The 16,872-nt window shown below is 34.5% G+C and overlaps 2 protein-coding genes across 2 annotated transcripts; one reads left to right on the top strand and one right to left on the bottom strand.

Annotated features, from left to right (window-relative positions):
- Positions 1-1,749: 1,749 nt before the first annotated feature.
- Positions 1,750-7,971, top strand: LOC141666850 (bZIP transcription factor 16-like). The gene is made up of 14 exons (XM_074473063.1): positions 1,750-1,937; positions 2,053-2,117; positions 2,653-2,758; positions 2,893-2,964; positions 3,042-3,119; positions 3,692-3,778; positions 3,866-3,925; positions 4,005-4,174; positions 4,259-4,316; positions 5,961-6,003; positions 6,092-6,375; positions 6,998-7,075; positions 7,165-7,290; positions 7,485-7,971. Exons 3-14 carry the CDS (start codon positions 2,684-2,686, stop codon positions 7,599-7,601), a joined length of 1,248 nt encoding a protein of 415 aa, XP_074329164.1. The 5' UTR covers positions 1,750-1,937; positions 2,053-2,117; positions 2,653-2,683; the 3' UTR covers positions 7,602-7,971.
- An 809-nt stretch (positions 7,972-8,780) lies between these two features.
- LOC141663800 (uncharacterized) lies at positions 8,781-13,530 on the bottom strand. The gene is made up of 5 exons (XM_074469621.1): positions 12,719-13,530; positions 11,455-11,491; positions 11,038-11,274; positions 10,485-10,532; positions 8,781-9,522 (listed from the first exon to the last, which is right to left on the bottom strand). The coding sequence occupies exons 1-5, from the start codon at positions 13,039-13,041 to the stop codon at positions 8,953-8,955; spliced, it is 1,215 nt and encodes a 404-aa protein (XP_074325722.1). The 5' UTR covers positions 13,042-13,530; the 3' UTR covers positions 8,781-8,952.
- Between the last annotated feature and the right edge of the window lie 3,342 nt (positions 13,531-16,872).

The raw sequence follows: 16,872 nt of genomic DNA, 5'->3' as shown, positions 1-16,872 counted from the left end.
AAATTGAGATTTGGCCGTAAAGGAACTCTTTCTTGGCAACTTGGACAACTTATTCATAAAAACGGATTCTTCCAACTCCCCAACCGCCCGAATCACTGTAGCAACCCCCCTACCAACTTCAAGTTTCGATTAGAGAACTCTCTTCATTCTCTGCTTCCTTTCTTTCCTTTCCTAAGGAGTCAAAGTAGTGGCTGCGGCGCGTTGAGGCAAGCAAGAATAGGAAGCCTACGATCTTTGATCTGCCATACATAGTATACCCGTTGGAAGAGTTTGAATTGTAGCTCTTTCGCATCATACGGCTGGATCTGGTTTCTTTGCAGATGAATGATATGTACTCCAGGAACACAAAAGAGATATTTCACATACGAGGTGGTTTTTGACTTATTCATGAATTCCGATTTCTTTGCACGTGAGACAGGTCCACAGGTCAAGAGATATTTGTTGCCGGCGGTCTTTGTGTGGTTCAGCTTAATTATGAACAAATCAATATTTTATACATATTTAGAGAATGTCCGTGCATCACACTAGCTAAAGATTGTATTATGTATAAGTAATCGACCTCCGAGATATCTTGTTATTATTTTCTTTAATCGTCCAAAGTGAATTATATACCATTCTATTTCTCATGTGTTATTTTCTTTGAAATGTATGGTAGAAAATGAATACAGACACACATATAATTTTTGCCTTATAGCCTTCATTAAACATATGATCGTGTTTGTTTATATCGATGTTTAGTTGCGACCTTACACGTCACAACTTGAAAGAATGACAGCGACTGAAGCAGATAATCTTAGTAATGCTTTTGTATCAAATGAAACCAGAAGAAGCCTAACATGTTCAGAACTATGTATTTGTTAATATTGAATGAGAGATGTGAAAAGTTATTGAGGTCAAGAATAAATATTCAAATAACAATCAAAATAAAATTATAAATGTACAAACTACTATATCTTGCAGTATTCTCAAATAAGCACAAACACTTTTACAGCAACCCCCATGGATCACCTTTAGCAGTGGACAACAAGAAATACCACAAATATTTTTAAAACAACCCACATGGATCGCCATTAGCAGTCGACAACAAGAAATACCAATTATAACCTATATTGTTGGAGTCAAATTTTCAAGAATACGTTCAACCCAAATATCACCACATCCAAAACATAACTCATATATATTCAAACAAATACGTACTCAATCCACCTAGCAACCACATGCATATACTGTCAATAATTGTAATTAAAACAAATAATCTAACAACATTGTAATCATACCACAAATACTCATGCTCACATACACAAATAAATATATCATTTATCCATCGGAAAATAACATAAATATATTGTTACCAATCACAATAATAAAATAAAATTGAATTAACGCAATATAGAGCATGCCCGTGCATTGTACGGGCTATAGAGCTAATTTTTTTATAATGTGCAAAACGTTAGTTGAAGTAACGTTTTGGCTCAAAATGGTACATCATATAGCGTTTTGTACCAAAACGGTACTTTATCTACCGTTTTATTAAAATGTCAAAACGTTACACGAAATACCGTTTTATGTCTTTTACATAAACATTATACAATATACCATTTCGAAATGATATTTAGGGTCATTTTTAACCCACAAGTGACATTTAGGGCCACCACCCGGTATTTAACACCTGTGAAAAAATAAAAAAGTTAATTTAGCAGCCGTTAAAAATGGTTGAAGATTCAGTGATTCGTTAAAAAAACAAGGTAAAAATTCGACCATACACAAAACAATCAGTGTGTGCGAGAGAGACGAGAAACAATACGACATTACGACTTCACTTCTCTCCCTCCCAAACTCAACGATCTCCACCTCCAATTTTCAAACCCTAATTTCTCCTATTTTTCTAAATTACTTACACTCTTTCTTATTTCATCTCTTTATCCTCATAACTCCCTGTATGTATTTACAAAATCATACGTAATTTGTTGATTAATTCATTGATCTAGTTTTTTTTGGTTTCTTGACTTGCTTGTTTGTTTTAACATAAGTTTTAATTTTTACTTTTTGCAGTTTTTGTATCAATTGAGTTGACTCTGAAGCTGGAGTTTTGGATTTTAATTTGGCTTTGCTTGACGGTAAATTCAATTTATCAGCTTTCAATTTTAATTTTATTTTTTTGTTTATTTTTTTTATTAGTGTTTAAGCTTAAATTTGAGCTCGTATATGATTTTATTGCTAAATTCCGTTTGTTTTTATGTTTGGTAGAATTTACTGATATGTGTAAGACCTGAAACTAGGGTTGGATTGTTAGTTTAATATTTGATTTTTGTTTCGGAGTTAAAATTGGGGGATTGTTCCGTATTTTATCACAGCTACTGTTGCTGTAACATAATTTCCCAACGTAGATAAGGATAGTTGGTGTGTCTAAAAGTTACATTTTTATTGATTCTGCATTGCTGGTTAATAAAGTTTTGGACCAAGTATATTTTTTAAGTAGATGGGAGATTTGCGAAAGTGTTTTAATTTGCATTTACTTGTATAACTGATTTAGCTGGAATATGTTAGTGTAAAGTACGTAGGAAATGTATACAATGCTTCACACTTGGGTTTTTTAAGTGGTGAACTGTATCTGGTTAAACTGCATTATATGACGCGGTTTGTATTCTGCAGGATGGCTTCTAGGGAGTAATCCGTATAGATTATGGGTAGTAGTGGGATGGATAAAACACCCAAGGATGTAAAAGAGGCTAAGGAGCCAAAGATCCCTACTTCTCAGGTTTACCAATGGTTTTTAAGAAGCTCCTACGAGTTCTTTACATGTTTATTCATATGTTTTTTGACTAGTTCTAGTTATACCATGTCTCTTGTTACAAATATAAAATTATGTGAGTGTTTCTTGGTAATGTTTAGGAGCAGCCATCACCTGCTGCTGCTGCTGCTGCTGCTGCTGGCCCCGTTACTCCAGACTGGTCTGGGTTTCAGGTTTTGCTTCTTAAACATTTCTCGTCAATAGAAAATGTAGAAACATTTTCTAGATTTATTTGTTTTAATTTCTTCAGGCATATTCTCCTATGCCTCCACATGGGTATATGGCATCAAGTCCTCAAGCTCCTCATCCTTACATGTGGGGAGTCCAGGTATGCTTCTAGTTACTTGATTTGAAATTTGTAGATTCCTTTGTTAGAACTAATTGACCTTTCACATTAGCTGCACAATAGATCCATACCGTATATAATTATGTGCATTCTGTTACTGGGCTTTAGGTGCGTTAAGTCTTATTCTTTTGCAATATTGTGTGGACCAGGCGGTATGATTTGCCTTCAAATACAATATGCAAATGACTCTAAGACATAGGCCCTTAGGAGAACTTGATCGGACCACTGATGTAATTAAGATAGAAATATATCTGAAAAGAACATTTAGGATTGAACAACACACAGGAATGTTCAGATTTTTGAAAAGGGATTATTGGATAGTATTCTTTTCCACCCTTATAAAATCCCTGACAGTGCATGTTGACAAACTGTGCTCTAATCATAAGCTATACAAGGGGTTGATTTCGTGGCTATCTGGGGCATATTAGTGGGATTTCATAATGCCTCAATGTTATTACGAGGATGGTCAAAGCTTTAAAATGATGTTCTAAGTCTGGTGCCTTGAATAACACTGACTTGTAAGTGATTTCTATTTGATTATTGTTTATGTGCAGCATATGATGCCGCCATATGGCACTCCACCACATCCATATGTTATGTATCCCCATGGTGGAATATATGCACACCCATCTATGCCTCCGGTAACTGATGTTTGATTGTAGTTACTGTGATTGGCTAGTTCCCTTGTCTTTTGCTACATACTAATGTGTTGTAAACCAAACCACCAGGGATCTTATCCATTCAGTCCTTTTGCTATGCCTTCTCCTAATGGTGTTGCTGAGGCTTTCGTGAGTGACATAGATTTGTTTTGGTTTACTTCTAAAAATTCTTCAACTAGACTATCTGAAGAATGAGATTTACGTGCAGGGTAGTACACCTGGAAGCACAGAAGCCGATGGTAAGGTGTCTGAGGGGAAGGAAAAGTTGCCGATTAAAAGGTCAAAGGGTAGTTTGGGCAGTTTAAATATGATAACCGGAAAAAATAATGAAGCCAGTAAAACATTAGGAGCAGCTGCTAATGGAGGATACTCTAAAAGGTATAATTGATATTTTAGCTGTTTAGTTCAGTAGTAGCGTTTCTTATATTGTTACGTAATGTACTAATTTATTTGCCTTTGCAGTGGTGATAGTGCAAGCGATGGATCAACTGAGGATGGAAGTGATGCAAATTCCCAAAATGTATGTATAGTGTAAGCTTGTAAGCATGTTTACAGATAAATGCTTTTATTTGTGTATTAGATTGTAAAATAATTAATTGGAAGCATGGTTTCATATATAGAATTAAGAACACCAGTTTCTGATTGGCCTCTTATAGTCTTGTGATGACTTGTGTCTGTATTGTAAGCTAGTAAGCATGGGTGTAGGTGCGGGGTTGCGTGTGCGCAGTATGGGGATACAGCAAATTAAAAATTTGGGGATTCGGGGAATACGGAAATTTTTTAAAATATTAAAAATAGTATATATATATATATTAAAAGAATAAGCACAACAAATAACTTAATTATAAAAAAGTTAATTGAACAGTTCGTGGTTTCAATTGAAGCACCTAAACATAGTCAGCAGTCAAACAGAAGTTATACCCATATACATACATGCTATACATACATGATATGAACAGCGGAACTGACTATATCACTGATTTGACATCGACTATACACATCTACAAAACACACTATTGATGACTAGAAATTGAAGATGGGGATGAAAAGAACATACCCGGTTGTTAACGACGGAAAGGAGACAGATAAACGGCACTAGGCGCCACAGTACTGCAAGGGTGAACGGTACGACGGCGGAATGAGAGATGGCGAAGATTTGGTAGCCTCAGTTGTCTCTCCTTTTAGACTTCAAATTAGGGCTCCTCTAATTGAAACTGGTAAGTGAAAGTCGTGGGAAAAATATTATAATTTCTGCCCTTCCCGCACCCCCCAAAAAATCTGATTTGTAAAATATGGGGATTGGGGACATGCCGGGTGGCGCACTCCGTACGTGTCGAACCGCACCCCCGCACACCCCGAACGTATTTAGTGTGCAGTACTAAATTGGATTCATAGTTAATTAGTACAAATAATGTTTCCTTTTTTGTATCAGCTTTTCTTATGATAATTTATTTTTATGCTGTCTATAGCACTACATATCCTTTTTTAATATGCATAGTCACCTGATAGCAACATTGAGACCGTTTTTGGCCCAACCAGATACTTCTCTGATTCCTTGGTGTCTAAAAATACCCCGGTGCTGCATGCAGATGTAAATTTAAGCTGACGACAGAATTCTGATTGTAAAGAAAGAAGGGAATAAATGGAGATCTGATTTTGAAGAAGCAAGGAAAATAACTCGAGATCTTTAAGTTAAAGAGTAATTAAATAGAAGTTTTGTGGGAAAGGAATAAATTTTAACTTGGTTAGCTAATGTAGCTAAGGTAGGACCCTGAAGTCACTATATACTAAAAAACTAGAAGTTGAACTTTTTTACTATCTTTGGCAAATATTGGAGATTTCTTAAAATGTTCTGTATGGTTTCAGAGATAAAGGTTCCTATTAGGGAGACGTTATATTGAAATAATGCAAAACACGAGTAACATCTTAGCAATTAGCATTATTCCCTAGAGCGTCAACAGTTCAACTCATCAACTCAAAGCTGCTAGTATTATACTATTTTCCTAAAAAATAAAAATGAATAGAAAATATTATTATTATTATTAGGAGATCCAGCATGATATCATTTCTGCTTCCATATACATACATATATGTATATATATTTATATATTAATTTGTTATATAGTTTCCTTTACCACTTATTTGTGTACATGATTTTGTACAGGACTTACAAATCAAGTCTGGAAGTAGGCATGATTCTCTTGAAGGTGTGCCCCTTCTTAATGTGTTGAAACCTTGTAACTTTTTTGCAGTGATATTGGATACTAAAGAAGCATCATATTGCTTTTGCTACAGGTGAAGCATCTCAGAATGGAAATGCACATGGTTTGCAGAATGGGCAAAATGCAAATCAGTCAATGGTCAACCAACCGTTGTCCATTGTACCAATTACAGCCGCTGGTACTGCAGGAGTTATTCCTGGTCCCACGACCAACTTAAATATTGGTATGGATTATTGGGGCGGTGCAACTTCCTCCGCTATTCCTGCTATGCGTGGGAAGGTAACTTCTCCTCCCATCACCGGCGGAATAGTTAGTGCGGGAGCTAGAGATAATGTGCAGTCACAGCTTTGGCTACAGGTTCTTTCTCACCCTAGATCTCACTGCACAGAATCTATATTCTGCTTGTTTTAGCATTGGCTGGCTTGTAGATAAAAAGTGAATTGTGGCTACTGCAGTAACTACAGATGTAATGTGACTGTAACACTTTAAAACCTTGATGAGCTCTTGCGAGCCTAACCTAAAATGGCATCATAGTAGTCCGTATGTTACCTCATCATCTTTATCACTCCTCTTTCCTTCCCGGATTCTTCAACTTATCTCCAAAAATACTTGCAGTTTTGCAGAGAGCTTGATTTATATTTGTCTTAATCATATTAACAGTTTCCCATTTATTAAAAAAAAATTATTTGTTCAAATATTATGCTTCCTCTTTTCCTTTTTTTAAAGAGTGTCGCAGTCTCCATTGTTATAGAATCAGATGCAGTCCCTGTGTGTGCGTATGTGTGATTTCTAATGAATCTGTATATATAATCCTGACTTAAGATTGAATAAGGTAGAAAGCAACTAATTAAGATGGTATATTGCGGAACCTTGGGGCTCCTTTTGATTTATTTTTACACTAAAGAAAGTTCTTTTAATCAGTACCAAAGAAACATCTCTATTCTCATCACATGTTATGATTTTGTTTTCTCATTTTCAGGATGAAAGGGAGCTCAAGAGACAAAGAAGAAAGCAGTCCAACAGGGAATCTGCTCGCCGATCCAGGTTACGTAAGCAGGTAGTTGTAGGGGTACTTCAAAATTTATCAATGCATCTGTTTCTATATCTGGTACTTAAGATCGTTTGTGCCTTATTGGTGGGAATCAGGCAGAATGTGATGAGCTGGCGCAGCGAGCTGAAATTTTGAAAGAAGAAAATGCATCTCTTAGAGCTGAGCTGAGTCGTGCTAGGAGCGACTACGAACAGGCTTTGGCACAGAATGCAGTTCTCAAGGTAGATTGATTTCCAATCTAAAGGGTTGCTGTTTCATTCAAAGATTTTACTTGTGTGATGCCTTTTTTGCTCATTTTTGCACTAGGCTTTTTATATCTTTCAGTGGAAAGCTTATCTACAAAGAGTGTGTTACGATCACGTCTCCATCACAAGGCATGCATAATGTTTTTGCCCATTCAATTTGATTTTTGCAGGAAAAAGTTGGGGATGATGCTGGGCAAGAAGAGCAGTGGCCTGGTAGGAATGACCAACACACCAGCAACAAAGGTCAAGAAACTGGTCATACGGAGCCTGGACAAAGTGGTCATTGACGTCCCAGCCTTCCCTTGGAGAAGATTGATATTGACGGGCCTACCTAACCATTTAGTAACAAGTAGAAGTTGTTATTTACATATGTGGTTTGAAATTAATTAAAGCTGACCATCTCGTAGTCCCAGGATCTCTGTGGAAGATATTTGATATCCATCATTCTCTTCTCGACTGTTCTTTTTAAGTCGTAGAACAAGAATGGTATGTAGAGTGTGTAATCTGTTTAACGCCCTTAATCTGTTGGAGAAAAGCGGGGTTAGTAATTTAACTGTTAAACTTTTTTGTACCAAATATTTGTTGTGTTATTGTTGAATAACTAAAGAGTAGACTCACAAGTATTTGTAGTGGGAATACATCCTTGTGCTTGCTTGTTCCAAATCTTTTGTACTTGCCTCTTGTTTTTCAACTTCTTTTGGCCGAAGTTGCAACACCAAATTTGTCTTAAAAATCACATTTTAAAAAACGACGTGCCACACATGGGATAAAGGAATGAACAAACATAAGTGTTTACGTGAATGAACACTTTTTATACACTAAATTATAATGGATAACGTTTTAATAAAATGTCTAATGTGCAATTGTCTCCATCTACCTATCTGTGTAAATGGACATTCAGTTTTTCTTCGGCTTATGAGTTGCTAAATCTCGAATTTTGTTCGGTTTTAAGCACATACTTCCGTCAAAGGGTTTCTTCCAATGACACTAAAAGTTGTCTTTTGTGAAGGGCTCATTGACCTCAGTTCGTTAGATTTGATAATCATTTATTCCTTTGGTTTCCTGTAATAAAAAGAAAGGTAAGTTGCAGTGACAATGTCTGTGGGGGGAGACTATTGGATACACTTCAGCCTACAAGGCTCTTCTAGTAACGTACGAGTCGTGACCTTCAGGAGCTCTAATACCATTTGAGTGTTACTCGACCTATAGTATCTATCATCACAAACCTAGTGCAATGAGTACTTGTCTAAAATCTTACACGTAGTAGCCACTATTCTGTCACTCTGGTTTAAACTCTAAACCAACATTACTACATTGATATAGAGTGCATGTCTATCATTCTTTACGCCAGCTGCCTAGTTTGCGATAAAATACTATGGAATGCCATCACGAACATATTTCTAAAATAGCATTCTGTAACATACTGAGGAGTAACAAACTAATCAAAGAAAATAAATCTGGTTGAATGTCACCACTACCACGGAAACATCAAATTAAATTGTGTAACCTTTTTAACGGTCTCTAAGTGCAAACTTCAGACAATTGTCAACAAAATTTAAAATCTCTATACAAACAGATTAATTTTATCTTATACTCTTCCTGCTCAATTATACCAATATGTATACCCACCTTAATTTATCAGCAGCATGGCAAACTTATGCACCAACATGAACACCTTACACCGCATGAACATTTCGTCAAGCCAGGTTTAAAACATTCTGGACATCGTGGTTGACATCCTTGGCTTTTAGATCCCGAGAAACAGTTAAAGCAGCTACAACTTAAACATTTGACGCAGCTACAACTCGGACATTTGAAGCAGCAGCCGGGAGATGAACATTTTAGGCAGCTATGAGATGACCATTTTAGGCAGCTAGGTTTTGAGCAATGTAAACAGCTAGGGATCGAACATGTAAGGCACTTGGGCCACCTTAATCTGATTCCACAGCAGCAGCATTTGGTAGATTTTGCAACTGTAGCATTTGGTCCTTTTGGCAAAGGAAGATTTTGGCGGATCTTTTTCAGGCGGACCTCAGTGGTCATGTTTTCCATTTCTTGGACAAACTTGCAGAGATGGTGAATGTAATCTGGGTAGAGCTCCAGGTTGCAATGACCGCCACCTTTAATCCACAAGGGCTCGTATGGGTCTCTGGCCATTTTCCATAGTCCATCGCCGTGTAACCAATTTACTACATCATCTTCAGTACCCTGAAAAAGGGTAGAAAGGAAAATTCAGGCATATATAGAGAAAATAAAGCTCGAGGACACAATTATAAAGATTTGCATTTTCATCAAGGTTTAAATTGACATGAATTTGATATCTTGACATTTGGAATCCTTAAAGCATACATAGGAATGGTTTTGATCATATCCAATCATATGAGTATGATTAAACTATATACGCAGATACAATATGAATACCAATGAGCTACACAGGAACACAATCTCTTGTATGCCGTTTGTACATGACTAAGGGCAGGGAAGTCTTACTACATAATAAGATGCATATATATATACCAAACACATTCTTTAAATTATGACAAAATATTAAAGATGGCATGTCATAACATTCTGAAGAAAACATCAACTGATATTTTTCACAAACAGCCTCTATACTAGACCTAGAGACCCACAATAACTCGACCTAATAATAAAATAAAAACCATATGAAATTATGTATTACTAACCATTTAATGGATAGGTAAATAAATATATTTTGGCAACCATTTAATGAAATGTGCCTAATGGATTACAAATTCAATAAAATTAATAATAATCATGTGTAGCAGGAAAAGGTGATGTTTGTAACAGCCTGTCATCCGATCAAAGGTTTGCCTCAAGAAACCTCTCGATCAAAACGTTATCAAGGAGACATGTAAAAATCAACACGCCTGGTTAGACTGAAACATTAACACTTCTTATATAAATGATCCATACTAAATCTGCTAACTATCGGTGCCTACTTGACATTTAAAGAATCTCTGGTTTTCTCAATAGACATTGCCTAAAGTTCATTAGTGCAGTTTAAAGTCTGACTATCTTCCATCAATAGTTGTTGTAACCACAAAAAATAGATGTACAGCCTCAAGTATTGATGCATCACAGATAAAGTTGGTAACAGAGTAGCTGATAAATGCAAAGCTCCAACATTTAAAATGAGAATTACTTACATGAATAACTAGCACGGGCGACTTCACTTTCCGAATTTTGTTTATGTTCTGCAAAACCAGATGATTTGGTCATTATATTCACCTAATACTATTCATCTATTAAAATAATACCCCTTAAAAAAATATTCTTGCGCGGTGTATAACATTCTCAGGTCATGTACAAAACAAATAAGACAGGACCAAAGCAAGCTACTTGAAGTTTCCAAATGAATTTTAGCAACAGTTTACACGACACAAAAAATACAACTCCTTTGGAACAGAGTAACAAAAAAAAAATAGCACAAGTTTCATTTCTTCATGGGAGCTAGCCAAAAACTGGTATTAACTTCACCATAGCAAATTTCATCAATTTCTTTACAGGTGCATGCAGCTTAAAGAAAAATCAAAATATCAAGATCCTAGTGCCAGAAGACTTATAAACACATACATAGAAATTATTCAATGATTTTTTATATTAGTTAAAGACCATGAGGATATCCCCCATGTAATTTGCCCCAAGTAGATATTAAGTTGGCTTGCACGAAGAAAATAAGATCAGGAAAACAATACTCACCCTATAAATGTCGAAACAGAGTGTGAATTTCACATGGCAGAGTACGCGAAGACCAGAAAGGATAGCACTATGCAGAACTACACCTCTCAACCTTGGAAGTCTTGATGCCAAATGCAGTGTCGGTCCGCTACCAACAGACTGCCCGTATAAGATTATGTCTTCTTGACTAATTCCATATTGAGTTTCAAGGCATTCATACACTGCCTCTATGTCGGCATATGTGTTATGTTCACTTGGCTGAACAATGAAACAAAAATTCTTAATAGGCAAGTCAAAAGTACAGTACATGCTTGCTGAAGCAACAGAATTAATAAACAGTTATCTTGCTAAAGCAACCAGAGTCCTGATGAGAAAATTAAATTGACAAAAAAAGCATGGTAGGAATTTCTAACTTTCATGTAGTAACTAACTATCTACCTTGCCAGAAGAAGCTCCATAACCAGAATAATCGTATCTGCAAATGGAAAATGAGACTACACGTAATCAGAGAGAAATTATAATGCTTTATAAAAATAGTAATCTCGCCACACAAGAACAAGGATATTTAAACATCAGGGAAATAAGTGATCAACTACAGTACTACCTCAAATTTTCCAGATATATTACTGTTAGATGATAAATTATGCATCTTTAATACAATTTGAAGGACCTGACCAAAATATGAATTCTGAAAATGCACATACTATAATTACTTGTAAATTTTGAGAAATGCAGTTGACTTGCAATCTTCAAAAGAAAAATTAATACACAGGGCTGAGGTTGCTCAAGTCTTAAGTAATAGGCTCAAGAACAACTGTAGCTGAAAAGAAAACTTAAAAACAAAATTGACAAAATAAAAATCTAGGAGATACATTTGGCTCAAAGCACAACTCCCAATAAAAAGCATACAGTAGAATACTCATATGCACGCCCTATCCTTTTTGCAACTGTCTAAAATGACCATAACCAAGTAAACAAACACAAAACAAATAAGCTAAAAGGGTGGACAAAGACTAGTAACAAGAATTGGTCAAGAACTCATTTTTATCTTTATTTATCAAAAAAAAAAAGAATTGGTCAAGAACATAACTTTGAGGCATTAAACAGCCCATTAAGTTAAAACAAAGAAGACCCTCTGAGATTAAGTACCTGGATAAAGAGATAATCTTTACATTTCAAGCACAAAAAGTGTAGATCTAAGAAGTTACCAGACAACACTAGGCCCAAAAAGGTGTATTTTTTTCACAAACCAATTAATGATAAAAGCTGTAAACTCATAAACAGAAACCCATACCATCAACTAAAGAAGCCCAATTAAGAACTTTTATCAAAAGTGACATTTTACCAAACTCCATGAGAGAGACATTTCACAAATCTATATAAACACACACACAAGATTCACCATATCCAAACCAAGATATTTAACAATTAATTGAAACAACAAAAAAGATTACAATCTTATGCAAACCCATCTAGGCATATACACATTCAAGGTTCATTATATCCAAAAACAAGATTTTTAACAAAAACTAAAAAAGATCAAATCTTTATACAAACCCAAAAAGATTGACAACATACAGAACCAATATTTTTAACAAATAATCAAAAAGATCAAATCTGTATACACACCCCAAAAGATTTACAACATCTAAAACCAAGAATTTGAGCAATTAATGAAAAAATATGAAATCTTTGTACAAACCCAATAAGATTGACTCTGAGATTAGCCTTGAGTTGAACAAAGAGGTCATAAAGTTGGCCCAGATCAGCAGCATTTCCATGAGAGTATAGAAGAGTGAGTCTTGCAAAAGGGTTTTTAAAATAAAAAGCTACAATCTTGTTACCCCTTTTAGTCTTAAGTGACAAAACATCAAGTGACCCGTCATCAGAATAAGGTAAAGGCAAAGACGACGTCGTAGAGACAGCGACTAGCTTCCCATCATCACGTTTCTTGACCTGATAAGTGGGTGGAGAAGGAGGAAAAAAGGCAAAATTTGATGCAAGTTGAGATATAAAACACCCCATTTAACACCACCCCAAGATACCAAACTCATCAATACATATATGTTTTGTAAGTATATAAAGGAAGATGGGATTTTATAACTGGGGTTTTAGTGAATTTGTGAAGGGGGTGAGATTTGAAAAGTAATAAAGATGGGATTTTTATAACTGGGATTTTCTTGAAAACTGGGAAAACAAGGTTGGTTTTAGAACCTAGTGTTTGGAATATGATGTAAGAAAATGTTGATTTTTTTAGGACAAAAGATTTGAATGTAATAAGATTAGGGATTTGAAAAAGGGAGTGAAGTGAGCTTTGAGTGAGTTGAGGGAGGAGGTTGTGTATTGTAGTGGTAGTAGTAGTGTTGTTGTGATGTATGTTAATGTTTGTGTGTACTCTACTGTTGAAGGTGGCAGTTGTGGTTGTAGCAAGTGTGTGTATAATTGGAGTTAAATATTTTATTATTTATTCCAGGAGGTTTGTGTAATTGCAATCTGAATATTGTTAATTTTGGTGTTGGTTGGTTGGGCATCAAATGCAACAACAAACAACTCAACTTGGGGATAGATTTTGTATTTCAATGTATTTCGAGATCGGAGATTAGGAAGGAGTTTGAATAGGGATTTTGTCAGAGAATGCCATTCTTTCCATATATTGTTCATATTAAATGAAAACTGTTACCCATCTAATAAAAATTCTATATAAAATTTAAATGGTTTCATCTCGCGTTTATTGAAAAAATTGGATGTCAAACTTATTTTTGAGAATACTGGATGCCATGAGAATATCTTGTGCTAAATTTTAAGTTAGTAATGGAGTTTTGTTCTTCTTTTTAATAAATTTTAAATTTGTAATCAGATTTTATTCTTCTTTTTAATAAATTTTTTCAAATAAAATTTAAATATTTTTATCTCACATGTTCATTCAAAAATTGGATGCCAACTCATATTTAAGAATATCGGATGTATTTAGAATACGGGATGCCAAATTTTAAGTTTGTAATGAGATTATGCTCTTCTTTTTATACAGAATTTCAAAACAAAATTTAAATGTTTTCATCCCACATGTTCATTTAATAAATTAATGTCAACTAGATAATACTATGTAATTAGAATATTTGATACTAAATTTTAAGTTTGTGATGGGAATTTGTCCTTCTTTTTAATAAAAAATTCTAAATAAAATTCAAATGCTTTTAACTCACATATTCATTCATAAAATTCGATGCCAACTCATATTTAAGAATACCGGATGCAATTAGAATATCTTATGCTAAATTTTAAGTTTGTAATGGGATGTTGTTCTTCTCGGTAATTATGTAAAATGGTTTTGAAATATTTAATTTATTATATTCACAGTAAAAAGATATCCAAAAAAAAAGAAACATTAATTAAAATAACTCACTTATGAAATTTAATTATCCAAAATATTAAACGGAAAGAACTATATATCATGATAGACATGCATATTTAACTTTTTAAAATATTATATAAAACACGCATGTTTCATACATGTTTAATTTGCATGATCCCTTCTACTTTCGAAAGAAATGCGCATTTAAGGCGGTAAAAGATTTTTTTTTGAAAAAAATATGTATTTAAGACTGTATATGCAGTAAAAGAGAAACTTGAATATGTGTATTTTTTGTTGGAAATTAAATATATAATTTTGAATATATATTTTGTGGATATTTAGGATGAAACATTTCGTCTTTAGATATTTTGGACAATTAACATCAGAATATTTAAATACAACTCCCAAAAAAGTTGAAGTTGCATGTGTATGATATCTCTCATTCATTCCTCCTTAATTAAAATTATAAAATTATATTTATAATTATAAAATATATATAATGACTCTTAACAAAAAAAATAGGATGGAGTTGGTCGATGAATTTATTTTTATTAATTATTACACAATTTTTTAATCTAAAATCAAAACGACTTTAAATTCTAGTGAAAATATGAATATAAATGTTACTTTATTTTCTTTTCTACAACTCTCGTATTTTTACAATCCTTCAAATAATGAGTTATCAATATTTATTAACTCTTTTTTATAAATAAAATGGACTTTCTATCCATAAATATGATTTACAATAATTAATTTAAGCATAATTTTTTGGAGGCTAGAAAATGATTTTTGTAAAAATAGATGCCAAACACATTTTTCTCTTTTTCTTTCTTAATGCAAAGATAAATTGAAAAAAAGGACCAACACCAAAAATACACATTAAAATAATTATATGAACCAAGCAATATTTAAAAAGAATACATATCTTTCATACTCTACATACATAACATGTTGGGGAATAACTTAATCTGACATATGAAGAAAAACAGAATAAAGGAGTGCAGAGTAACAAGACTACCGTATCTTGACACTCCTGACGACTATTTAGGATAATAATCTTGTTGTATAATTATCTGTTGTAGTTTGTTAGTTTGTTAGAATTACTGATAAGTTTGTCAAGAGATAAGGATAACTACACTACTATTTAGGAGATGATTCAGATCTTGTACCTATTTATAATAGTTAAGTGATTGGTTCAATCGACATTATTTTATTAATTTTATTATGGTATTAGAGCATACCTTATTCTAATGAAACAAACGATCCTGCAATCCAGTTACACATATCAGCCACATTAACATATCACTTCAACCCATTTTACAGGTCCAAATTAATGACCGGATCAAGTGTCTCAAACACATTCACCACACCAACAGGTACTCTTATCCAATTTAATCCTACCGCCCAACTACCCATTAGACTCGCAGAAAGTTTAAATTTCACAACATGGAAGGCTCAATTTGAATTGTTACTCTCTGGCCATGATCTACTTGGTCATCTTGATGGTTCTTTGCCGCCATCGCCAACCCACATAAAGGAGAATGACAATAAAATTCTTAATCCTGATCATCGCCTTTGGCTCAGGCAAGACAAACTTATTCAAACGAATTTACTTGCTTCCGTTGAACCAACTCTCGCATCCATGGTTGCAACTGCGGTCTCTTCACGTGCAGCATGGAACTCCTTACATACTGCATATGCTAATAAGTCTCAGACAAGGATTTTTATTCTACGCGATCATCTGCTTCGTTTAATCAAAGATTCCAAAACTGTTGCAGAATATTTACAAGAAATTCGCATTATCGCTGATGAATTGGCTATAGCTGGTTCTCTTATTTCAACTGCATAACTTGTAGTAAAAGTATTAAGTGGCCTATGGCCTAAGTTTAACATGATTTCTTCTTCTGTACGAGCTCGGGAGTCTCCAATTTCCTGGGAAGAGTTGTCTGGTTTGCTTCTTGATCAAGAGCTTACCATTAAACATAAGAAGTCCCAAAAATATGCCTCTCCAATCATTGTTGTTATGGCACAACGCATTGGATATTCTGGGAACTTTAGGAACAATCAGAGGCGCTACCAACAATCTGGTCATCAAGGTAGTCGGTGGCATGATAATCAGAACCACAATATGAACACCAATTGGAGGCCACAAACCTCACCGTCTCAGTTTTTCATCTCTCAAGGGGACGGGTACAAGGCTGATAATCGTCCCCGTTGTCAACTGTGTGACAAACCAGGCCATATTGCTAAAGTATGTCGATCACAATCGCATAACCACATGGAAGCAAAGGCGCATTTTACAAATCATGCTCAACAATCAGGAGCACCTTAGATTGTTGCTTCTAGAGCATCACATCATATCGCTTCCAATACAAATAACTTTTCGGAAGTTCAAGCTTACACTGGCCCCAAAGAGATCACAATGGGTAATGGTAATATGATTCCCATTTATCAGATTGGTACAGTTGAACTAAATGATGCTAAAGCTAAATTATTGTTATCTA

Source organism: Apium graveolens, chromosome 6, assembly GCF_009905375.1.
Source record: "Apium graveolens cultivar Ventura chromosome 6, ASM990537v1, whole genome shotgun sequence".
Taxonomy (NCBI): domain Eukaryota; kingdom Viridiplantae; phylum Streptophyta; class Magnoliopsida; order Apiales; family Apiaceae; genus Apium; species Apium graveolens.
This window is presented reverse-complemented; position numbering and strand designations above follow the sequence as displayed.

Excerpts from the sequence above, each read along its gene's own strand:
- LOC141666850 (XM_074473063.1), top strand. The coding sequence starts at position 2,684 with ATGGGTAGTAGTGGGATGGATAAAACACCCAAGGATGTAAAAGAGGCT. Across the intron at positions 4,317-5,960 it reads GTGATGCAAATTCCCAAAAT|GACTTACAAATCAAGTCTGG; the intron begins GTATGTATAGTG and ends GATTTTGTACAG. Across the intron at positions 6,004-6,091 it reads TAGGCATGATTCTCTTGAAG|GTGAAGCATCTCAGAATGGA; the intron begins GTGTGCCCCTTC and ends CTTTTGCTACAG.
- LOC141663800 (XM_074469621.1), bottom strand. The coding sequence starts at position 13,041 with ATGGGGTGTTTTATATCTCAACTTGCATCAAATTTTGCCTTTTTTCCT. Across the intron at positions 11,492-12,718 it reads CTCAGAGTCAATCTTATTGG|ATACGATTATTCTGGTTATG; the intron begins GTTTGTACAAAG and ends TTCCATTTGCAG. Across the intron at positions 10,533-11,037 it reads TCTGTTTCGACATTTATAGG|AACATAAACAAAATTCGGAA; the intron begins GTGAGTATTGTT and ends CTGGTTTTGCAG.